At 52.7% G+C, this 23,306-nt stretch overlaps 7 protein-coding genes across 7 annotated transcripts; 3 read left to right on the top strand and 4 right to left on the bottom strand.

Annotated features, from left to right (window-relative positions):
* Nucleotides 1-455: 455 nt before the first annotated feature.
* On the top strand, nt 456-1,490 carry PG997_002223 (uncharacterized protein; the record flags this gene model as incomplete). The annotated part of the gene is made up of 1 exon (XM_066806538.1): nt 456-1,490. The coding sequence occupies one exon, from the start codon at nt 456-458 to the stop codon at nt 1,488-1,490; it is 1,035 nt and encodes a 344-aa protein (XP_066673834.1).
* Nucleotides 1,453-2,911, bottom strand: PG997_002222 (uncharacterized protein; the record flags this gene model as incomplete). The annotated part of the gene is made up of 5 exons (XM_066806537.1): nt 1,453-1,486; nt 1,539-1,603; nt 1,667-2,085; nt 2,153-2,445; nt 2,709-2,911. The coding sequence occupies 5 exons, from the start codon at nt 2,909-2,911 to the stop codon at nt 1,453-1,455; spliced, it is 1,014 nt and encodes a 337-aa protein (XP_066673833.1).
* Nucleotides 2,912-3,647: 736 nt separating this feature from the next.
* PG997_002221 (uncharacterized protein) lies at nt 3,648-4,710 on the top strand (the record flags this gene model as incomplete). The annotated part of the gene is made up of 4 exons (XM_066806536.1): nt 3,648-3,858; nt 3,943-4,046; nt 4,111-4,299; nt 4,363-4,710. The coding sequence occupies 4 exons, from the start codon at nt 3,648-3,650 to the stop codon at nt 4,708-4,710; spliced, it is 852 nt and encodes a 283-aa protein (XP_066673832.1).
* Nucleotides 4,711-5,331: 621 nt separating this feature from the next.
* Nucleotides 5,332-6,028, top strand: PG997_002220 (uncharacterized protein; the record flags this gene model as incomplete). The annotated part of the gene is made up of 2 exons (XM_066806535.1): nt 5,332-5,617; nt 5,706-6,028. 2 exons carry the CDS (start codon nt 5,332-5,334, stop codon nt 6,026-6,028), a joined length of 609 nt encoding a protein of 202 aa, XP_066673831.1.
* Nucleotides 6,029-6,591: 563 nt separating this feature from the next.
* On the bottom strand, nt 6,592-9,014 carry PG997_002219 (heterokaryon incompatibility protein-domain-containing protein; the record flags this gene model as incomplete). The annotated part of the gene is made up of 3 exons (XM_066806534.1): nt 6,592-8,080; nt 8,192-8,420; nt 8,474-9,014. The coding sequence occupies 3 exons, from the start codon at nt 9,012-9,014 to the stop codon at nt 6,592-6,594; spliced, it is 2,259 nt and encodes a 752-aa protein (XP_066673830.1).
* A 2,347-nt stretch (nt 9,015-11,361) lies between these two features.
* PG997_002218 (uncharacterized protein) lies at nt 11,362-14,123 on the bottom strand (the record flags this gene model as incomplete). Its single annotated transcript, XM_066806533.1, has 7 exons — nt 11,362-11,865; nt 12,124-12,199; nt 12,281-12,631; nt 12,698-13,020; nt 13,088-13,569; nt 13,629-13,920; nt 13,992-14,123. 7 exons carry the CDS (start codon nt 14,121-14,123, stop codon nt 11,362-11,364), a joined length of 2,160 nt encoding a protein of 719 aa, XP_066673829.1.
* Nucleotides 14,124-18,655: 4,532 nt separating this feature from the next.
* On the bottom strand, nt 18,656-20,465 carry PG997_002217 (uncharacterized protein; the record flags this gene model as incomplete). The annotated part of the gene is made up of 2 exons (XM_066806532.1): nt 18,656-19,422; nt 19,460-20,465. 2 exons carry the CDS (start codon nt 20,463-20,465, stop codon nt 18,656-18,658), a joined length of 1,773 nt encoding a protein of 590 aa, XP_066673828.1.
* Between the last annotated feature and the right edge of the window lie 2,841 nt (nt 20,466-23,306).

Below are 23,306 nucleotides of genomic sequence, written 5' to 3'. Positions count from 1 at the left end.
CACGAGCTGGACCTAGGCTTTGCCGGCGCCGTTGTCGGCTACGAAGGTCGCGACCTAGGGGCTGCGGTTATAGCACATCGCTCCACGACAGCGCTATGGTGGTGGCGACGGAGGCCGCTCGTCGACCTTTGGCCTTCGGGCGCGGCTTTGTTTTGCCAAGGCTGTCCCGTGGGTGGTGAGTCTTGTATTCCATGTCTCCCGGATGATAACAAGATGGATATCACGGAACGTCCAGGATATGAGCGACGAAGGCGGAACGAAAGAAGGCGGGAAAGTGTATTATTCTTTGTGTAACTTGGCTCTTCACGCTGGATGGTAGCTGCAGCGTAGCGAGGTGCTAGACCCTTGAGGGCCCCTGAGAAAGGACTCTCGAAGGGTAATTAAGATATTTTTAACGTTAAGAAGATGGCAAAAACGGATTTCAAGTTCGCAAGAGTTACGATAAAACAGATTTAATGTTCCGGGTATTAAACAAGAATACCGAAGAAACGGGATGCCGATTTATTTCGGGTGGCACTGCAGCAGACAGTGGCTTTCTGAAGCGAGAGGTTGGACATATATATGCGGCCCCGGAGTATGAAGTTTGCGGATCTAAAGGACCAGTTAACCCTGAGTCTTCCGAGCGCGTGGGAATATTGCACGGCTGGTTGCTCGTTCAGCTGAAGGACAGAAACTTTCGGTTTGCCAGCAACAAGACCTATCTCGGCCCTGAAGGAGTAGAGAGACTCATCGAGAACTTCGAGAACGGGCCGGACGCAGCAGCTGAAGTTCCGCCTATATCCGCCTACGATGCGGCCAGGTTGCGGTTGAAGTTAACCAACAACGGCAACTTCGTTCCCATGGAAGATCACCTCACTGGAACAATCGAAGACCTGCATGGCAAGGGGAAACCGGGAGTGAAGTGCGTCCGCGTGGCCAAGCGCGGTCGTACGACTGGTTTAACCTTCGGAGTGACCAACGCCATCGAGGCTGTCGTCCGTGAGAAAGTGGCTGTGAAGCGCAACGGCTTTGGCCAGCCTATAGGCAAAGACAAGTCTGTCTGCTCGTGGCAGTTGCTTGTGGTTCCGTTCCCAGACGAGGGGAAATACAAGAAACAGGATGGCGGGGTGCGTACCCGATTCTCCGAACGCGGAGATTCGGGAGCAGCTGTGCTTAGCATCGATGGCACGTTTATGGGACAGGTAGTGTCAGTAGGGCCCGCTGGACCAGGCGAGTATAACGCCAAACCACTTGTGAACGAGAGAAAGTGGCGTGGACAGGTCGAAGGTTCCGGGGACCCTGGAAAGCCTACTCGGTTCGAAAAGGGAAACATGCCGCACAAGGTACGACTGGAGGACCCGGAACTGCCTCCTTTCGAGATGAAATGGACATTACCTTCGTTCATATGGCATGGGCACTCCTGGGGAATATTGAGCGATGGACTGGCAAGAAGCCAAGCATATATTTTCTATCTTAGCGATAACCCTGTGATTGCTGTTGACCAGATCTAAAATCCAAAAGCGAAAAGTATGTTACTCGTCAGAAGAAAAATGGCATACAACTTGATGCAAACAGCAGACGATGCACCGGCTGTAGGCACTGTTGGACTTGTGGTAGGTTGAGACTTTGCAGAGTGTTAGTATGCTTGTCTCTGTAGAGGGACAGGTCTGCAAAGGGTGGTACTGACACTTGTACTGGTGTGGGTAGTCAACGATAAGTGAGGAGGCGTATCGGACGTCGATATGGCAGAGGTAGAGGACGTTGTGCTCGGGCCAGCCGTAGTGGAAGATGGTACTGTCGATATTACTTCGCCGGTACTTGACGGGCGAGCAGAGGTAGCAGTTGGCTCCTTTGGCGTTGCTGTAGGCGACGTCGCCGTGCTGGAGCCTTTAGCAGCGGGTATCGCTTGTGGTACGTCGGTAGTCTTCTCGGTGCCAGCCGTTGTTGAAAGTCCACATGAGCTTGCTGCCTTGGCAAGGGCGCCACCGTAGTACATCCAAATGCCATAGTTATCAGGACCGGCACACGATAGGCACACCGCGTAGTCAGTCAAGAAGGCCTTGTCATGACAAGGATCCTCGCCCCGAGAGGCAATGATGGACTGGCCTGGGTGACGTATGTTAGTATTGAAAATCCTCTTCCGTATGAAGCTGTTTCAGGGGAAAGAGCTAACCGCAGTTGTCATGACAGTTGTAAGCTGGTGTGCCAGGCTCCGGCATTTGCTGGCGCTTGGCAAAGTGAGCGGCAAGCTCATTGCTGTGCACATAGAGACCGTCTGCGACTGCCACGGCAGCAAGCGAAAAGAGAACGAGGGCTCTGATAGCAGACATTGCAGAGCGTGTGGTGTAGAAGATGATTTTGGCGGCGACTCGCTGTGGGATAACAGGCCAGCGGGGTTCCAGTGAGGGATCAATATCAAAATTGAGTTGTGCGAGATAGACCTCGACCTGATTGGGGAGTGATTGTCTGTTATAACCAATACACACCTGTCAGTATCCCCAAGCAACCAGTCCAATACTGCAGAGATCACTTGGCCCCGAGCTTCGGCAAACGAGGTTGGTAATGGCGTAACAGTTCAACGTAAACGGTAGTCGAAAGCGTACGAACTTGTGGGGTCTCGTTCTCAGAAACGTGCGCGGTTCGATTGTGTGCCGTCTTGCTCGATGAAGTACATGGAAATAGTGTTGCTAACTGTTCATCATCATCTGTTACTCCCCTGATTCTCCCACGAGGTGACCGTGATGGCGGGGTTCTTCCCTGGAGTCTGCAAGCTAGTCTGCTTGATGGCTACTGTAGAACCGACTGGTATGGTAGCATCGCAGTCAGCCTGCGGGAAATCGGACCTGGACTCCGCGGCCTGAGAGTCCGGGCTAGTATATGCTAGCTTTTGGGTCGAGAAAGAGTTTTTCGTCAACTCTTGAGATGTAGGCATGATCTTGGACCGATTGTCGGACCCGGACGTGCTAGGGTCGGACCATCATGATGCAATGCAACGTGGTGCTGGTTTGGGGCCGGGGTGCCTCGTTATCTCTCGGATCAAAAGTGGAACATACGAGCGTTGATTGGGTTGTGACTATATTGACCCCCTTTTTCGCAGTCCATCTGATAAGATGGTTTTGATAAATTGGCTTGGCACTGGACACGCCCAGCCAATAGTCCAGTCTGGATGCGGCTTATTTAGGATCAGAATCCCAACCCTCTCGTCAAGTCATGACACTGGCAGTTCTCCCGCAACAAGCAATGTGCTGGCTGGTCTAAGCAAGGTGTCAGACCTTCCCACCCCCTCTACTGCCATGACCGTTAGCCGAAAGTAGAGGCATATCACTGCCTATCTCGAGACCCGGAGCTCGTTCCTACGGCACCATTGGCCAATATCACGCCCATCAGCTGTTGGTCAGAATTCGGGGTTCGATGGTCGTACGAGGACAAATCCTACCCAACTAGATCACCTCGGCATGTGATAAAGTATGGTGGTAACATCGGCAGAGGATAACTCGCGCAAAGTTGCAAGTCTTGGGGAAGAGCTGTCGTTGCCGACTACGGCCTTGAAGATTCCACAATCGTTGCCCCTCACTTGACTACATATTGATGCATATCTTGCTGGACATTTCGTGGATTTGCATTCATCCCTCAAGTTGCCAGATCATAATTTAAGCCGTGTTTGCGTCATGTATTCGGCCACAGTTCTGACAGTGCTAGCGTCTTCCTACATTCAACGGGTCATGTCTCAACAGGTTCACGGCCAGGGAGCTGAGGGCACCGAAATGGGCCCCGTCGCCTTTCTATGGCCAAACGATCGTCCATGGAGCGCAGCTGCGGATAACATCAGCCCATGCGGTAGTGCGTCAGGAGTAACAAACAGAACAATCTTTCCGCTGTGTGAGTGATTATTCCAGTGAGATAAAAAAGTATGCCATTTATCCGAGACCACCCACTGACCATGTACTGCATGTCGCATAACAGCCCAAGGAGAGGTTGCGCTGTCCATTGCCGATGAGGCATACCAAGTGGCGTTCAAGATTGCTTATGACAATGGCAAGTCCCCTCGAAATGCTTATGATTATACCGTTAGCCCAATGTCATAACAGTTACGGGCAGTTGACTAATCAACAAGCAGAACCCCGAATCCAGAGTGACTTCGGGCAACAAGTGGTCAGCAACGTCACACAGATCGAGCCAGGACACCAGTGCTACAAGATCGCCCCCATCCCCGAGTCGGTCAAGGCCGGAAGCAACGCGACCATCCAACTCGAGTACTGGGCGTCCGATGTGAAAGGACAAGATGGTTCGAAGCAGAGCTTCTTCGCTTGCGCTGATGTGGTACGTCCCATCTGCCACTGCTCATTCCGTAGTCGTTAGTACCGCTGACACCAGCAATCATAGACATTCGTCGAAGCCAAGGACTTCACGCTGAGCGCGCCTTGCTTCAACGTGACCGCCTCCGACTTCAGTCTCGCCGGGCCCTCGGGTACCCCGCAGCCCAAGACCCCGGCCGATGAGGGCGGCGCTTCTACCACTGCCTCCGCCGCTCACTCGGCAGGAGGCGGGCTCACGACCGGCGAGAAGGCCGGCATCGCCGTAGGCACCATCGTTGGATCCTTCGCCGTTGTTGGGATCCTGGCGTTCATGCTCTTGCGCAAGAAGAGATCCCAGCCGGCTGATGTTGAGAGCCCAACAAGCCGGGCCGGACAGAAGGGGGTCAATGATGCCATGTCAGAGAGATCGGCTTGATTTTAGGCTCATAAGCCACGTGTCTCATGAGTCTTGATCCACGCTGGTGACAAGAGCTCATCGGTTACTCCTGTTATTGGATTATATCTGGGAGCTAGCTAGGAATAGAGTTGGGAGGTTTATGTTGAATGAGCAGCCCTCATCCGTGATGCATTATAACAACTAGCTAAATGTTGGTAATGTTTCTTTATGAGCTATGATGTAGACTAAGCTATTAGTTAACCGCTTCCTCTCCATATATCCATACGGTGACCGTCCTTCCAGGCAGGTATCGAGGTGCGTTCCTCTGGAGAACAGGTCTGGTAGGCCTGGGCTCTGGCAGTCTCTGTATCTGCTCATCCTCGCCAACACAAGATTCGAGAGCAAGAGGTCCCACCAACAGGGGTACTAGCGGGCTCCATTTGATATGGGTCCATGCTAGAAATCAGGCTGCTGCCTAAGGAAAGGGACAAGAATCCGGCCTTTTCTTCTGCTTCTGTTCTACATGCAACAATAACAACTAGATATCTATTATCGTCACATTAGTGGCCGCGGTACAATAGCGAGTTTTTCTATGAACTGACGGAGTAGCGTAGCGTTTACCGTGGTACACCCGTTCCGCCAATGGACTTATTCGGTGTTATGTCCGGCCCTCCGGAGACACTCACACTCACAAACTGGGCGACGGTGAAGCAATGGAACCCCGACGACCCGGAGCTCCAAGAAGTGCTAGACGATGCCAAAGCCATTGAGAAATTGTCCGAGGGACAGCCCTACCTAACGACGGAAATCATGACGGCATACGTGATCGCCCGGGACCCCTTTCCGAAGAAAAAGAGTTCCTACGTTGGCTCGGGGGCTTGGTTACCAGGTCTTTCCCGGGCGAGTACCGCAGCCGGACCTGGGGCTTCACCATCATCCGCACCGCGTAAGGCACTGGTAACGACGCAGAGAAGCAGGCGAATGGGACGCCAAGTTCCAGAACGCGCTAGCGGTCATCCACCGGGCGGCCTAAGCCCCCTACGACCACGACCTCGCCCTCATCAAGCTGGAGATCTGGCTCAAGAACGAAAACAGGCGCTGGCCGGCCAAGTCTACGACGAAACCGGACCGCCGCGCCGAGGACGAGCTCGCGAAGCGCTTCATCAACGATGTCCTAGAGGACCGGGAGGCCCTGGCCGACGACACGGTGGGCCAGGTCAGCGCGTACTTCGGCCGGTGGGCGTCGGCGCGCTGGAAGCCGAAGCCGATGCCGCCCAACATCCCCGTCATCGTCTACCACAGCCGCCGCCTCCAGTCGTGCATCCTCCTCGACGCCGAAACCATCGAACATCTGTAGGAGGCCGCGGCAGCAACAGCAATGAGCGACGATGACGACAATGCCCTGCTGGAGCTGTACCCGCGGCTGAAGCGGTTCTGGGTCAAGGTGGTCGAGGCGGAGCCGCGGCGCCGGGATGCGGACGATGTCGGCAACGGCGACGGCGGCTCGCTGTGGTGCGACTGATACCGCGTGCGGCTCCACGAGCTCGCGCAGTTTTGGTTCGATGGTATCACCGTGACGCCGACCGGACGGCAAACGCGTGAGCCGGACCCCCGGGACGACAGTATTCGCTACTACAACCAGGAGTACTAGGAGCACCCGAATGCGCGTGTGGCCTTGGACGCGCGTATTGAGATTCCGTGGCCAGAGCCTGGAGAGCCGTTGCCGGACGTCAAGAGATAGGTGCCAGGCGATGGCGTATGGCTATTTCTAACCTTTTGGTATAGAGACTGGGGATGCATATGCTGTGCCATAATCAACGAAAGCCCATATCATGTATTGAATCAGTTCCTTTCCTATTACTATATATATAAAGAAATGAAAGAAAAGGAGAAGACGAAAGGGGAGAACAAAGCAATTCATCAAATGAGATTCACCGTCCTCACATTCTCGATACCTCCCCAAAGCTCTCTGATAACATCTGTGCATCCTTCTGACGTGATCTCGGGACCATCCAATCCAATCCTTGTAGCCAACACCTTGCGCGCTGTTTCTAGATCATTGCCGTGGTGACCCATAAGTGGATGGCCCCAGGGACTGATCAAAAAACAACCCACCCGCTTGAATTTGTCCTGCCGCCCCAGGTACCGTAGCAGCAAGCCGCCTAGAGTCTGGAAATTACGATGCCAGGTATTAAACCGCCCACTGGCGAAGAGAAATACTGGCGATTCACAGGCCGCTTCGGTCACTGCCCGCAAGCCTTTTGCTTTTGCGTCACTTCCATCAAGGATCCCTTCTCGATCCCAGTGGAACTCATACCAGCAGTTTGCTTCTCCCCTAACAATCCGTTTAAGATCCTGGTGAGCATCTCTGAGAGCCAGCTGATCTTGGGCCTTCTTATATTCGTCTAGGCTCTGATCTGCGTCAAAGCTCGGGGCCAGCTCAGCGGTTGGTGGCGTCGTCGGGGGCAAGTCACTGCAAGGTAGGGCGACCAGTAAACCTCGCAAAGTAAGTATAGCCGAATCCGCGGCACCATAAGGGTCCTCGTTTGAGACAAAAGTTGGTGTGAATCCCAAAACACGGAAGTCAGCGTCGGCAGTTGAGTCCCAAGAATCCCTATGATAACTAATCGGACCACTACTGCTAGCCCAGCTCCACGAAATTTCCGGAGTCTCTAATCTGATGTGTTCATTTATCCATAGAAGATCAGCATGTAAATTCGACTTCCAATGGCCACAGACATATTCGTCATCCAATACCCGCGCAAAGGCTCGCGCAATGCTCGAGATGGCTGGCAGACGGTCTTTGGGATAGGTGATCTCTCTCCCCGCGTAACATTTCAGAATTATGTACCAAGTCTGTAACAAAGATCTCCGATCAAGATGCGTGGTCTTCTGGTTCATTATATCTGTGGCGAGACTGTATCTTTCTTGGTGGGCGTCACCAAAGGACTTCCGTTGTCGATGTAGGAGCCATCCATCACAATCGTTATACGGGTGTTCGTCGCGTCGACAGCTCCAATCGGTCTGGAAGTTACCGAACATCAAGAACCTCCCTGATGATAGCCTCTCTTGTAACGTCCAAGCTCTATTGTCCCAGGGCTCGTAACTCTCATGCCTATCAAGTACGGCAATGACGTTGTTGGCCTCGACATTGGCCTCATCGTCGCCAGCGACACTGAAGATGGTTTTGGGCGCATGAGCTCCTGCAGCTTTACGCAATTGAAGAAATCCCTCCGTAACATTGGCTGATCTTGACGCAATAATTGTGAACGCGGCGTTCCGGTAAATATTGTGCATATGAACAATATCGTGGGCTTTCTCCAGATCATCGTCCTGCACTATGCATAGAGCATCGATCCATAGATATTCGAAGCCGAGTTCCCTGGTAACCTTGATCGCATCTTGGATGCTGCAGTCCAATAGCCCAATCACAATACCTTTTAAAAGCCGCATCTTATTTTCTTTTTTCAGGATGACACTTTGGCCTTGTTTTCCCCAGCAATAAGACAGGGCAACATACGGACATCGAATTTGTGGCCCCGTCTCTGTGATTCGAACGTCGTTGTCATCACCGAGCTTCTTGACGTCTATCAGAATACGAGGCATCGATGTTGGTGCATCCAGAATCCCACAGCCATGAACGTGGGTGCAGTACTCCAGCCAGTGTCGTGATAGTGCGAATGCCGATACACTCCCCGGCTGGGTATTGATGTGAGATACAAGCTGTTCACTTTTGCGGACAAGACTGTCTGTTCTAGTCAGCAGGAGTACATAATATGAAGAGACAGACATATATACTTACTGAGATGTCCAACGAACATCAGATTGGCTCTCATAGAACCACATCCTAGCATAAACACACCCACCGTGTGTTCCATCTTCAGATCAAGTGGAGCCCAGCGATTTAGTGTCACAGAAACCGTTTGTAGATCCTGTTTCCCCAACTGTTCATCATGGGAGCCATTCCAGAATGCATTATCCCACAAGGGGCGATGTTCCCGCAGAGCTGGGGGCAGCTCTGGATCCAAATCATCATATGGGTCTATATGATGATGGTCTTTCGCAGTAGACAATGTTGGCTTTTGGGCCAAAAGGAACCTAATGAGCGAACTTATGAGTGACCACCATTTGCAACCAAGTCTCGCCAATTCTCCGATTTGAGCTTTCGTTTCCGTAACGTTGAAGAGTTCTTCGGAGCATGTCTCCCCAGGCAGCGGGGGATTGAGAACAGAGAGCACAGGCTCGCAATGCTGGCACCTATGCGCTGGCAGTTGTCCATGGACTCCGAGAGCACGCTTCAATTCGATTGTTTTGGCCTGGAAAGACGGATCTATATCCTCCATGGTCGGCTGCTCTGATATGATGCGCGAGAATTTGTCTGACGTTGGTTTTGGTCAGGTTGAAATCTGCTTACGGTCTCTGCCTAAAGGAATGTCACCTCACCAGCCACTCACATGATATCAGCAAGGCATATTTCTAAGCCACAAGCAATTGCTGACTTTGATATTCAGGCTACAAGTGGCACGTGCGCACTGCTTTTACTCGCTGAAAAATTGAAATTTATAGAGGTTGAAAGTCCTCCTAGTTTTTATAACGCTTTTAATAGTCTGCTCTTGATGGACTGTTAGTATCACTATTTTGATCGAGCATTGAAAGAAAAGAAGTAGATCCGAAAAGAAGGGGATCGGAAAAAACGGAGATCTGAAAAGAAGGGGATTCGAAAAGAAGAAGTAACATTATACAACCGCCACCAAAGTCAGCGAGAAGACCACCCCTGACATCGGGAATAAACAATCAATCGTTAAAAAATTGTTCAGAATCTGCCGAACGTCGGCCCCGTCGTATTTGGCCGGCTTAAGCGCCAGGGAACAGGGAGATCCTCCACCCTCCCGTTGGATCCCTAGCCAAGGATGGTGCGGACCGAGTCTCCATTCCCCGGTCTGTTACATGTCAACCATACGTCAACGGACTATAGTCCTGTAGCCGGGGTAGTCGACAAGGGCGCTTATTCGTCAGAGCGAGAGTAACGTTGACGCCTCCCCCGCGAGACCTAGACCAGTCTCAGGGTCGTATTGTATCCCCTGGGAGGAGCCTGACGGTTGCTGATCATGGCAAACCCCCGGGTTAGCGCTTGCCAAATGTGCTGCTGCATGGCAGCAGCAGTGGTAGGGGCACCTGGTAGTCAGCAGCGTTGTATCCCGAGCGGTGATCATGGTGCGCATACAGGGCGAAGGATCGGACATTGCATTGCCGATGTGGACGCTAGGGATGATTGGTATAACGACTATTGCGAAACTACTTGAGCCCTGGTGGCTAATGCAACCCCTCAGATGTTGATTTGAATCTGTCATCCATCCCCAACTGGTGCCAAGGGCTGTTCAGCCCCTGTATGTTTTGAATGGCGATGACGTACGCATGAGGAAGTAAGTGATCGACAGACTTGCGGAAATGCCAGGCTCTTGAATACCTCAAAGGATTAATCATTAGGAATTAGATACGCGATGCTCGCCCGTAGTCGTTGTAGGCCGGTACGGCATCCATGGGGTAGGGGGAAGCTTCATGCAGCCGTGTGAACGATTCGAACTCTCTCCCGTCTTTTCCCCTTGCCAATTCAGGTCCTTGATGATGACGCGTTCGGACTTGAGAGATAGTTGAGAATGAACTACCCGGAGTTCTTGCGGAAGAGGTCCAGGTCTCCTTGGCCCCGGCTTTCATCCTTACTCCAGGCCCCTGTTGGCGATCGCATACTCTGACCTATCTTGCATCGATGTGGCCGCATTTGACTTTCTACTACTCTTCGTATCCCTTCCTACGTATGTGGGGAGGGCCTATGAAAGACCATGCAGGTCGGCTAGTTCAGGGCCCAAGTTTCCTGCACACCAGTTGATAACTAATACCCCGACGCTAACCACCCGGTCGATCAGTGATAATGCCCAACCCGGGCAACCCCCTTGCCCCGTTGACCAAGGCTTAGCCTAGTTGCTACTCATCTGCCTAGACTATGGAGTGGATTGCCCCTAGCCCGGTTTGTCAGATTACTAACAACGCCGTCTAGCCCGCTGATTCGCGGAAAATATTCTTGCGTCTTCATGGACATGCCACTTGGTAGTGGGGTCACGACATGGGACAATATCCTCTGTCACTCGAATGATCGTCAACAACTCGGCGGCCTTATCGCTCGCTCGAACCTCTTTGTTACGGCACGCCATCGTTCGTGCCGTACGCATGAATATGACACGACAGACCTGTAATGAGACAGAGATAAGGGCAAAGGTTCTGCCGTTTGACTACGCGAACAGCAGTAGCGGGATAGGCAGCAGCAGTCCGGTGGGGGTTGGAGGCGGCTGACTGACGGTTGCTTTTGTTTTACAGAGATTTTCAATGCACGAACCGTAAAGGAGAACGGAGAACGCGAGAGGCTAACCATTTGCTTTTACCGGAGGATGATTATTGTTTTCAGCTTGTCTAGTAACTCTCTTTGAATGTACCTATTCGATTGTCGTGCTAACTCCGGCAAACCACAAACGTTGGGCATGATCTATGTCTATCCAGTATTATGAAATTCAATACCATCTGAGGCTCAGCTGTTCTGTTATTAGTGTTAAATATATCGACAAGAAACACGCTCTGCCATGGTACCAAATCTATTCACTTGACCACATGCTTGACCTCTCTCCGTGTGCTGTAGTCTCAGCTCCAATCGCACCCGTCCATCCAGCAGTTATTAACATCTGTGCACACGTCGCTCGCCGGGGTCCTGTAGAGGTCGGAACCTAATACCGAGCCGTTCTGTGCCGAGCTCTCGTAATCCTGTTCATTGTCGCTTTCGTTCTTGTAGTTGCCATCATCGTTGTAAGAGCAGTCGTCCTCGTCTTCGCTTGTCGTCGTAGTACTAGTGAACTCGTCGAACAGCAGGAGGTCCTCAAGCTTGGAGGCCAAACGGTGCGCCCGCGCGGCGTCGACGTCGACGACGGCTAGTTCGAAGTTGACGATGACCTGCGCCTGGTTCGCCGAAGTAGGTGGGATGGTACTTGTCCTAGATTGGTAGCCCGAGTGGTTCTGGTTTTCTTCGCGCCTTTGGAATTGTTCCAGGACCTGCTGCACCTTGGATGCGTCGATAAGGCGGTTCTCCAGCGCCATACAAAGAAGACCTTGCGCGACCGGCTTGGCCAGTGTGTGCTGGAGGTACGCGTCCTGAAAGAAGCACATACAGAGGTCGAAGTAGAACCGCTGTTCGCGACGCCGGTCTCGTGTACTACTATTGCTGCTTGACCCCAACACTGACGGCCCTGCGCTAGCAATAGCGCTGCCTAGCTGCATGTAGCCCGCATAGGCATAACTGGAGAAGAGCTTGTCGGGGGAAGTCGAGGTGGTGTTGGAGAATAATATGTTTCATCTGGTTGATCGAGACCTCGTATATTGCGCCGGGGAGCAATCGGCCGAGTTGAAGACCCGCAGTTTCTGGTCGCGCTGCGGGCTCTGGAGAAATGGGCGGAACAGGGTAAGTATAACCGTGTGGAGGTACATGCTGCGCAAATAGAGTTAGACATGTCTCAACCAAGAATGCAGGGGGGTGTCCATGGGTAGTGACCAGGGTAGTAGTGCTTACTGGAAAAGCAGAGTGTCGATAGGCGTGTTCTGTTCCCGCCTTTGGAGTTCCGGCCCTAGTGTGGCGGCCCATTCTAACAGTTTGGTGTATTTGCTTTCGGCGAAGGCAAGGGAGACTCGTTCGAAAAGGGGCTTCTCTCGATTGGTCGAGTATACGGCGGCGATCTCTTGGGCGAGGACCCAGAGCGTACATAGTGCGGGGAAGGCACAGCCCATCCAAGTCGGCAGAGAATGTGCGGGCCACTCGAGGTTTGATACCGATGCGCGTTGGCTGCTGTCGTGATGCGCACCGGGGATTGGCAGGATCGGAGGGTACTCGATGGGTTTTGCCTCGCAGAAAACCGCCCGTAAACTACATAGGTTAATACTGAAAACAAGCCCACGTTGCAGGGTTGGGACACAACACACAAGCACACACCTTAACCAATTGTATAAACCCCAAGCCACCTGTGTAAATGCTATCTTCATATGCGGAGACATGCTTTTGAAGTGGACCCGGTTGCTTTCCTCGTCAGGAACGCCGAATAGCTTCATGCGTTCGCCCATCTGCCGGCTAAGCTGCTGCGTCTCGAGGGCCAAGTCGTCTCGGCATTGCAACGTGCATACCATGCTAAAGATCGCGAGCGCGGAGGAGTTGGGAAGGAGGTCCGACATGCGCTCCGCACGGTACAGTATCTCGGCCTCCTGGAAGAACGCGTGGGCCAAGGCCGTCGTCCGTGAGTCGATGGCAGCGCACGTATACTGCAACCGTAGATCTAGACGTTAGCCTCCTTCTCCACACCGGCCAGGCTGTAAGTGGGAGACTTACACAGGCATGGGATAATAAGGAGCTGACAAGGAACGGGCTGCAGAAGGTAATCTCTAGGCTGACGAGATCGCTGAGGAAGTGGTCGGCATCAAAGAAGGCGTAGAAGGGATGGTCGACTTCTAGGTAGACCGAAATCACAGTGGCGGCAAAGTCGTTGCTGATGGGTACGCTCGTCCAGTAGTCGATCTGTAAGCGGCTCAGTCGCTCGTCGATATACGGCGGCGGCGTTGCGAGTCTGCGCGATGGGGCGCCGGCGGCGCGATGGGAAGGACGTAGTCGCTCGGCCAAGGTTGCCGTCAGGTTATCCAAGGGATCGGTTGACCCGGATTGCCCTTGCAAGAAGGTAGCTGAGTTGCCCGAGATCGATCCTCCGACATTCATCAGAGGCTGCTGACCTGTTCCGGGCTTCAACACTGGAACGGAGAACCGTGGTTGAGGGTTAATAGTAGCGAGCGGGATGGGGGTAGGACAGGATAGGTTATCTGATAGCGAGTAGTCAACCTATCGAACTCGAGATCCACCCTCGAGAGGGCCTGAAGACTGCCGGCTACGCTCGTGTCCGTCGTTGGCGATCGGCTCCCTTGTGGTGTATCGACCTCGTTCCTAGCACTAGCAAGATAAGCCATAGGCCCCGGTGCTGCTCTGAGGTCGCGCAGGACCTGGATGATGTTTCCTTCCGGAGTGGCAGACAGGAAGTTCACCAGCTCGACATGCTTATCCAGAGACGACTGAAGCTCCCGTACCCGTTCCTTCAGGCGCTCTCCGGTCGAGCTGTAGCGACATGGCAGCAGCTTTCTGGTGCATTTGGAGCAAGAAGGTCGCTTGCCGTCGCACTAAGGAGGCGGCTGTAAGATCTGCCCCGGGGTATTTATGGAGATGGGCCATGCATTGTGAAGCTACTTACGGCAGTCTTTCTCGTGCGGCAGGTCTCGCAGGCGACTTTGGGCGCTGGCTTTTTCTTGGAATGGGCCGGTGATGCCGGGTCGGGATAGGGGTCGCCGTAGGCAGGGCGTGGGGCAAGAGTCTTATACGACATGTTGGTGTCGGCTAGGAGGCCAACTCCCGTCGATGGTCAAATTCTGTCCGTCGTGGGGGGAGGACGAAACACTCACCTCGGTGCTCACCGAATGGCGGTTATATACAAGCCACATGCGTTGTACTATAAAAACGTGAGGTTGGATTGTCACGACGCGGATCATGCATCAAGGTGTAGCCCTCTTTCTGTTCTTCTCGACTTCACGTTCACGGCTGCATTCAAGGCTCAAGTGAAATGGCCCAGGCTATATACTCTGGATTCGTATTTCGTTTCAAACAGGTCTGGAGGATATTGGATGCTCATAGCGCGACGTTACACACAAATGTTGCTGGTGACGACGGAGGAGCAGCCCAGATTGAGCGGCCATGATGCATGGCCAGGAGACTGGGATTCGGGTTCGTATCGAGTAAAGTCAAGCTCAAAGGGGCGGATGGGTGATCTATCATAGATCCTTTCCCAAGTCGGCCTCTCTCTCCTCAGCTGATGAGACAGTGTGTGGCGGGACTAGTGAACTCTAGCCATTCCTTTTGATTCTTTTTCTTGCAATGTGGTAAGGTGGACGGGCAATGTCAGAAACTGGGCAGTACTGCCGGCAGCCGCCAAGGGGCGGGACTCTGTCGCGGCATTTGGCTACGTATGATCAACAGCTAAGCAGCTATCGAGGCCTTATGCAAACCAGACTGGCTGGGACTTCTTCGCCAGAGCCAGTAACACCCCCTGGCCTGCCATTTGTTAGTCAACTTCCTAATAGAAAAAAGAAAAGAAGGAAGAGATCGATAGTATGGATGCATTCGTATAGGTAAATCTGCTCCACGCATACAGATGGCAGCACGTGGTGGCATACCTTGCGATTGGTCCCAAGGTTTCCTTGGCAGCATTGCCTGTCTGGCGGTCGAGAAACATACAGGGGTGGATTACAGGGGGGGTTATACAAGGGGCTTCAGGGGGATGGTACAGGAACTCCACCCCTCCATAAACGCCTGTCATCGCTGTCAAATCTAGCAAAGCCTGTCAGACATGAACGAGCATGCTGGCGTCAGTAAGCGCTAGATCATCATAATGATATATATTCCATGATATACCCTCTTTTCTTTTTTCAGCTACCAAAGGTCACCGGTGGCGTTGCCAACGTTGAAGGAGGCTGCAAACGATCGACATACCTCGGGATATTTTTGTATTGGAAGAGAGCTGGCGCCTTGTATCGGTCTGCGCCCACCTTTCAACCGGTGTGCAAAGAAGGCTAAGGCCGCCGACGTCTGCCATTCTGCACGACTCTCTGTGGCCGACAAATTGCCCGTGGAAATGCAGCCACGAACTCCAAAACCTTCCAAAACAGGTTGCTTACCGATCCAGCATCTCGGTCTTTGAAACCCTCCTTGACCTCGCCGTCGGCTTCGGGACCTCTCCTGCGCCGTCGTCGTTGTCGAAGCGGAGGCAATGATTTCGGGAGCTCCGGCGTAAATTCCACTATATCACAGCACGCACATCGAGCAGACAAAGCGACAAACCAAACTCGGTTGGCGTAGAAAGCCCAGTTATGACGCGATCCCGCTTCACTTGAAGTCGCTATTGGTCAGCTTCACAAGCTGGGTACCGACCATTCAGCTCGAAGTATTGTGCCGAGACGCCAAGCTAACACGCGGCTGATTGCGTTGCATACATGTATATGACTTCCAAGTAGGGAAGGGGCAACATAGCCTTACTCGTTATCACAGAGAAGTGAGGAATGAAGAGCCATATGTCGAAGTCGTAACCCAGTGTTTGGAGATTGTAGGTGTGTCGTTGCCCGTCGCGCCGCATCAGCCCTACCTGCTGTAGCCATCCGGGGAAATAATGGGTGCCATAGGGGTCACTGAGTGTGCCAGCATTTTAGATTTCTGCTCTCGACCGACCGGCCGACCGACCGACCGCCTACTACCAAAGATTCGGTATGGATGGTGTTCCCAAGCGGGCCGCCGCAAAGGGGTGCCATACGTGGGTTGCCTCTCTGGCAGCATGGGCTTGGCTTGCATTACCACCATGAAAAGTACTACTGCGCGTCGGTTGCTGCCACCGTGCTTACTGGCCTAGCATGGAAGTGCCGTGCATGCGAAGATCCATATCTGCGGATGTCGCTAACATGGTCGATTTCAAATCCCTGTTTTCTCATGCGGCTGCTCCTCCAAACACTGACCAACGACATGTCGCGGAGGCATCCGTGGCCAATGACGGTGAAGAAGAGCAGAGAGGCGTGACCGGGGAATACTCCCTGACCATCCTATCGTGCTTCCAGTGGAGACCTGGACGACGTAGCCTGTCCAAAAGAACGGAATAAGCCGGTATTGGCTACTGTATTGCTTCGGGGGCCGGGTGAGCCGCCGAATGAGTATCATGTGTGTTACAGTCAAATCCTTGGGATGTTGCGTGTTTTTCGTTACTTGCTAGGTGAATGGCCTGTGACCAGTGTTCAGCCGAGTAAACGGGAGGTTAAGAGAGCGCTCCTTAGAGCGACTTGAAACTATCCACGCTCACCCTTTCTCGCCCCCACTCAGTAACGCACTAGCTTATTTATGCATCGAAATAGGTACGATAGATCAGAGTGATGGACTAGGATACTTTGGGTCGGCGTCTTTGGCCCACAGCTTGACCGTCATTGCTGACACCATCGAAACAGATGTGGACTAAAAGCTTGCCGGAAGGGGATTGCCGTGCAAAGATAGAGCAGTCGATGTCCTTTTGTGAGGCCCACATCGTGAGATGTTGTATCCTTCGTCGTGTGATATATCCTCTTAGTCCCGAATAGCCAAATCATAGATTGGCCAACACCAGGATGCCAATGATAACCGTTGACAGCGTGGGTCCAAGTAACCAACTCCAGAACTGGCTTGACAGTGCAAGTTAGGACAGAGCTGGGCCGCAGGCTAATGCATCCGTCGGTAGTTTCACATATAGGTCGCCGATGAGGAGTCCTGGAGCAAGGCCAAGCCAGCCTTGTTCATTTGATACTGGCAGCACAAGAACAATATTGGAAGAATAATGTCTCGACAAGTGCCACTTAGGGTTGGCCAATGTGCTTTGACACGGCCGAGTAGCCCGAGAGCTCGCCTATTTGGACGGCTACCAGGCCTCTCTGTACTGTTTCGGGGCGAAGAAGCATCACCGATTGATGCAGCATTGCTTTGATTTAGCCGAGCCCGGTACCTGTACTCACCAATCTGATACCAAGCTCATGACCTTGATCCGCGGCATGGCGTTATCATCGCGTGGATCTTGGTTCGCAGATGATAATCGGCAATCACCTCATGTGGTCACTGAGCCGTAGATAACAGCGGCAAGTCGGCATCCTGTTCAGGCCAAGCCGGGCTGCTAGACGGTTTCAGTGGTGCCCACTCTGAACGATTACGGTAACGTTCCATATTTCGGTCCATCAACTATCTGGGGAGAATGACAGAAGTGGGTTGAAGCCCCGGATTGTACCCCACAGCCTGTCACTCGAAGTGGATCGAATATGAGCTCCCCACTTGAATTAGGTGGCAGACCAGCGTTTCACCACCTGCCTTGCCGGCTCTCTGACTCCCTGAGCACGATGCCGTGATGGTAACGCTGTGACGTGCTGCCCATGGCATCTTGGCGCTGTGGGGCCGCCGGCCGAAACGGCGTGCGAAGATTAGACACCTTGCCCATGCGAGCAGGAGCTTCTTGTTGAATTGGTTGCCACCCGCATCTAGTCCTTGACGGCTCATTGGATCCGATGAATACCGGCAAATACGGCGTGTTAATGAACCGGCTCCTTGAGACAAAGCAAGCAGTAGAAGAATCATAATGAACACAGACAGAGTCGGAAGCATAGTCGGACTTAACAACAATTGAGAGGCTCTTCGTGAATGCGATGCATGGTCCGATGCAGATCATATTCAAGAAATCGAATGATTCCCCACCCTCGTGCCGCCCTTTCCTTTCCTTTTCTGGCTGATCTCGGATCTAGAGCGATCCATGCGCACTTTTCAGCTGATAAGCTGCCTGGCAAAAAGCCCCCAGTGGTGACCGCATGCTTGGGCCATCCCCTCACCATACGAGACCTGGCTGCCAGTATTGTGTCTGTCCGTTGTTGGTGGTGTCAATTGTAGGGCGCGCCGGGTTAAAGATGACAATGGTGCATTGTCAGGCTCAGAGCAGCTTGCCTGAAGCACCCCCTCAAGCCAAACGTTCATCGAGGGTAATACTGGTGCTTCGCCGCGGCCACCTGAGTTCGGATGGCGGACGGATCTAGCTCTTGGCGAAGCTGGTGGGGATCTTGGATCATGTGGGAACGATCGATAATAATGCTGCGGCTGCAGAGGATTGGCGGGTTCCAGGAGTCCTTCTAGATGTCCAATTGCTATTTGTATCTCACCTCGGCAGATTGAGATCTGTCTAGCATAGCCCCGCGGAAGGCTTCGGGCAACATCCAAGTTTGTCCAATGGTCGTTGACTAAATCCATGTAACAGATGATTCAACTGTCACGAGGCTGAGTCAATTCATTTGCGTCGTTTTTCGGAAGTTTATCCGAGTCTCATGGCGACGTTGACAGCATGCCCAGGTCAGTCCAGAATCTTGTTATCCTTTTCGGCGTAAAACTTGTCCAAACCGCATGTGCACCCATTGGTTTGGCAGTCACCGATGTGTTTCTTTGCACGCACGGGTGGGACCCCTTCGGGCTTTGGTGTTCCCACAAGCGGCCGAGACGTCGGAAATGCCCAGATGGAAGGCCAGGCGGAATCGTCGAGCCCGGTCTCCTTTCCAGCTCCGTCGCCATTTGCTTGACCGCAGCGGCATTGCATGTGATGCTGGTGACGCCTGCCGCCCATCCATAGGCGAAGACAGACCTACCGGGGTTGAGCTGGCCGGCCAGCACGTGCTTGCTTGCATCGGGGAGCTGTTTCTGGCAGCCGTTCTTATTCTTGTCGACAGCGCGGACTGGTAGCTTGAAGTTGGATGGCACTTCATATATCGACAGATCTTGCAATGCCCTTACCAGCTCCTTCTGTCCAGTCTCATTTCCGTCATTGTCGTCGCCGAGGATCACACGGGCCCTCGCCTTTTCCGCAGGTGTTCCCATTGTCTTAACGATGTGTCTGAGCGTCTCTGCTGCCTCCGTAACACATACCAGCTCATGATCCCCTAGTGTAGGATAAAGATGAGCCGGAAGGAAATGTTCCTTCTTCTCCTGTTCCCAGTGCGCCACATGATGCCGATTATACCAGCCTTGCCTCGGCACAGCGGTGTGGGAGAAGTCAGACGCGAGCGCCACGAGAACCGAGGTGTCAATATTCAACACTTCTGTAAAGGATGACGACGGGCGGGGGAAACATAACACTCATGACCGACTGGGGCGACACGTCTGGCAAGGTGGTCTCGCCCTCCATCGCGCTTATCCTGCCATCGGAGATATGCAACAAATCATCCACGCCGTTCGTTACCATGCACGCTTCCAATGTATCCATGGGGCTGATGCCATGCAGCACCGGCTCGCTGTCGGGCTCCACCGCGAGATCAGGGTCATCGAGGCGCCGCGGGAGGTCCGCCATGTCCTTGGGTACGACCGCAGTTGTACCGAAGCTAGGGACAGGCGGCAAATCAGCACCACACAGTATAGTAACCCCGGTCTTGCGGCAGAGCTGAAGAAGCTTGTCGACCTGGACAGTCTCGCCCTCAAAGACCCTCGGAAGGATGATGTATGTCTTCGGTTGCTTGGTGCGAATCCTGTGATTTGCCGCTGCCTGGGCCATGTCCTTGGCAATCTTCAACAGGGGAATGTCAAGATCAGCAGTCTCGTCCTCGAATGGATCGGCATCCTCCTCGTCACTGTCCCCACAATAGACAGCCTCCTTGGCAAGATCATAGATGAGTTTCCTGTTGGTCGTCGTCGAGACCTTATACCAAGCTAGGCCGCCATCAGTAATCACGTCGACTGTGATGTGGCGTAGCTTGGAGCTGGACTGGGTTCCCAGTGATGGCATGATCCGGTTTCCAGGTGCTAGTGGTAGCTTGCAAGTAGGGTTGATGCATATCTTGCACCTAATGTCTACTACATCTCGCGATCGCTTCGCTGTCTCCCAGATGGCCTCGTAGAAAGGGAGGTTGGCGCCGCTCAACGCGTTCACATCTTGAACACCAGGGTCGTCGGCCTCGCGCACTTGCTGTATCCTCCTTTCCAGGGCTCTGGCGTCCGTCTGGACATCCGCGCTCAACGAGAGCAGCCTGGAATATAGCTGCGTCGCCGTACCTCGCGTATCGCGCACGTGGGCCGCGAATTGCTCCAGTTCGGATTGCAGGGTCCTAGCCCTCTCAAATAGGTCTTGATGCGAGGCATCCATGGCCATACCTAACAAGATAGTCAATTTCAGATTCGTCAAAAATGACCGAGCAGCTCTAATTGGCCAAATATCCACGAAGAATAAGCTGGAATAAGGCAATGTTTGCGTAGGCGTTACACTCTGTTGATGCCCCGCTACCGGTGCGAGCACCAATGAAGCAATAGCGAAGGACGGAAAGCAGAAGGGCAGGCAGCAAAGTGTTTGTGAAACGGATCCATGGGTAGCAGCTTTGATGACGAGGCAGAAACGATATAGGCCAAATGGTCGTGTCGAGATAGCAAAGGTAGCGACAGCCTAGAATCACAAAAGGATGACTCAAGGTGCATTCTGGCTTCATATGGAAAACGTTGGAACCCTAAAACTCCAGTCGTCGAGATCCACTGGGAAGCGCCGCAACTGATTTTCCGTCCACCGGTAAGAGCCTCCCAAGTTCGTATCAATGCTGTCTAGCAGAGCAAGCTACTAGTTTCCTTGGCCAAAGTTACTCGATTCTGTCATAACTTCGAGGTGCAACTTACATTACATACATCCATGTTGGGAAAGGGCTGCTTTGTTCGCTCTCCTGCAAGGATTGCAGGCTGGTTGGGAAGTCGAAATTACCCCACCACTCTTGTCGCGGGCAGGTGGCAGGCATCGGCCGCCAAGACCGCCTCTTATTCCAACTGCAAGCCAATGCCGATCTTGCAGGAATAACTTTAAGACGACTTGGGGTCAACCTAGAACTACCCAGGGCTGCATGCTCTTCAATCCTGCATATCAAGGGCATGGTGCACGCTCTGGTGTAAGATTGGGAGTTCTCCATAATCTTACCGATTTTTCTTTCCTTTTTCGATGCGTAGTTGAGACGGTCCTAGTAGTATGTCCTCAAAATTTATGCGTTGGCCAATGTCACGACTTAACTAATACATGCATCCTACCAGCACATGTCAAGAGATGCACAGATCTGAAGTTAATGTATCTCTGTCTTATTTCATGGGATGGATTCTTCTGTACGACTAGATGCCAGGCCTTTGCCCGTTATGCAAACAGTGCGACCATCCATTGCCTCATAAACAACATCCATGTGCCATATAGGGTAACTCTTTTCATGATTATGTTTTGTCAATCTGGCATGTCTGGAATACACATTCATCAAAGCCTCTTACGTGTGTAGGGTGGTGCTCAATGCCTCTCTATGGTGTACCTGAGCCCTATGGATTAAGAGGCTTCGGGCCCCTTCACGCCGCTACGGGGAGTTCTGGTCGGGCCGTGGTCTGCGCCTTCGGCTTCAATCGTGTGTGGGACTTTGGTCAAGACAGAGAATCAATGACGAAACACTACCGGAACAGAAACAAATTACAACATATCTACCAGCGCATGCACTGTGCCCGATTTGTGTGCTCTCAAGCTGACAGTCAATAACTTGATGATGTATCCAGGGCAAAACAGCGACATATGGAGACAATCTGGTCCCAGAAGCTGAATATGCATTACGCAAGTGCTACAAAACACCAAAAACGAAATAGAGCCGATGACATCCTAGGCAAACGAGTTCACCCAGGCCATGGATACCTGCTCGTACCTAAAACAGCCGGATTCCGACATATCTACTCCGATTATGGGGCGTTCATCGTAGATCTCGCACCTACGGCTGTGCACCTGATATTCGGGAATGGAGCCAATGCGTGCCAGTGTTGACGCCATTTGCGGGGGGTTTCTGTCAAACGCGGGATGACACCTACCCGCCTCATTAACGACAGTATTATAGTGTGGTGCGACAAGACTGGCTGGAGGGATTCGGATCCCGCTACTTGCAAAGTTCGGGGATATGAAGAAGATCGGCGACTAGAGATCTATGCTTAGTATCATCTAAGAGACATTGCCAGAATGCGAGTCCAACACGTGACGCGACAAGACTGGATGTTTTCTGTCATTTGCGACGCCGCTCTCATTGGCCGAGCAGGCATCCATTGGAGACGACCAAAAGACGAGCACACTGATCGAAAAAAATTAAGGTTGCGCGGTGCTGGTCCATGTGCGGATGGGACGGCAGAAGTCCAGATGCGCATCTTTGCATCATTGTGGGGCCCACAATGCTGCCCCCAGATGCATCCCTGTTTTGCGGTACGCCCGCAAGTCGCATTCTGATACGCATTGCAACTACACGCGCGAAATGAGATTGCACGTCGAACGTTGGGCAGCTTGGAGATGATACTCCGGAACAACGTCCGCCAGCGCATTCCTGCTGGATCGACAAAAGACGTGCGGAGAGGGATGCGCGAATGTGTCCAAATGAATTGAAGGCGTCCCTCGTGGCGGCTCTGTTCGTACCCTTCGGGTTTGCGCCTCGATATGATAAGTCAGCTAGCCCTTCAGCCGTTTTACACTATGACGTATTTGACTCGAGGCGAGGAGACAATCCCCTTCCTTAGCTTCAGAAACTGTCGCGTCGAAAGTCATCCATCGTTCGATGATGCCAAGGTGATAGGGCTTGGCACTTCCATGACAGGACCTGGGCCAAAAGAAAAACCGCGTTTCAACATCGAATCAAGCAATGAGTGATCCTGCTTCGCACGCGTCATCGCCAGATTCAACCACCAGCAAAAGGGAAATAAATTACTGGAAGCCCAAATCATTGAAGACAGGTTGGTGGCTACGCGACTGAGATTTGATAGTAACTGACCAAATCGAGTCCTGTTGGTAGAGCTGGTAGATCAATCATTCAAAATGCAATCGCAATTGTTGCGGCGATTTTGGGGGATTGGAAGGTAATGAGGGTTGACACTGCGATCGAGCCCATCGTGTTCCAGAGCTCATTCCAGCCATCTGGTGGTCCGTTGTCATGGATACCTGCCCACCTCCCATGCC

Source organism: Apiospora hydei (genome assembly GCF_038363865.1).
Source record: "Apiospora hydei strain CBS 114990 chromosome Unknown utg000003l_segment0_segment0, whole genome shotgun sequence".
NCBI classification, from domain to species: Eukaryota; Fungi; Ascomycota; class Sordariomycetes; order Amphisphaeriales; family Apiosporaceae; genus Apiospora; species Apiospora hydei.
Note: the sequence above shows the minus strand (reverse complement) of the source record. Positions and strands in the feature narration are given on the sequence as shown.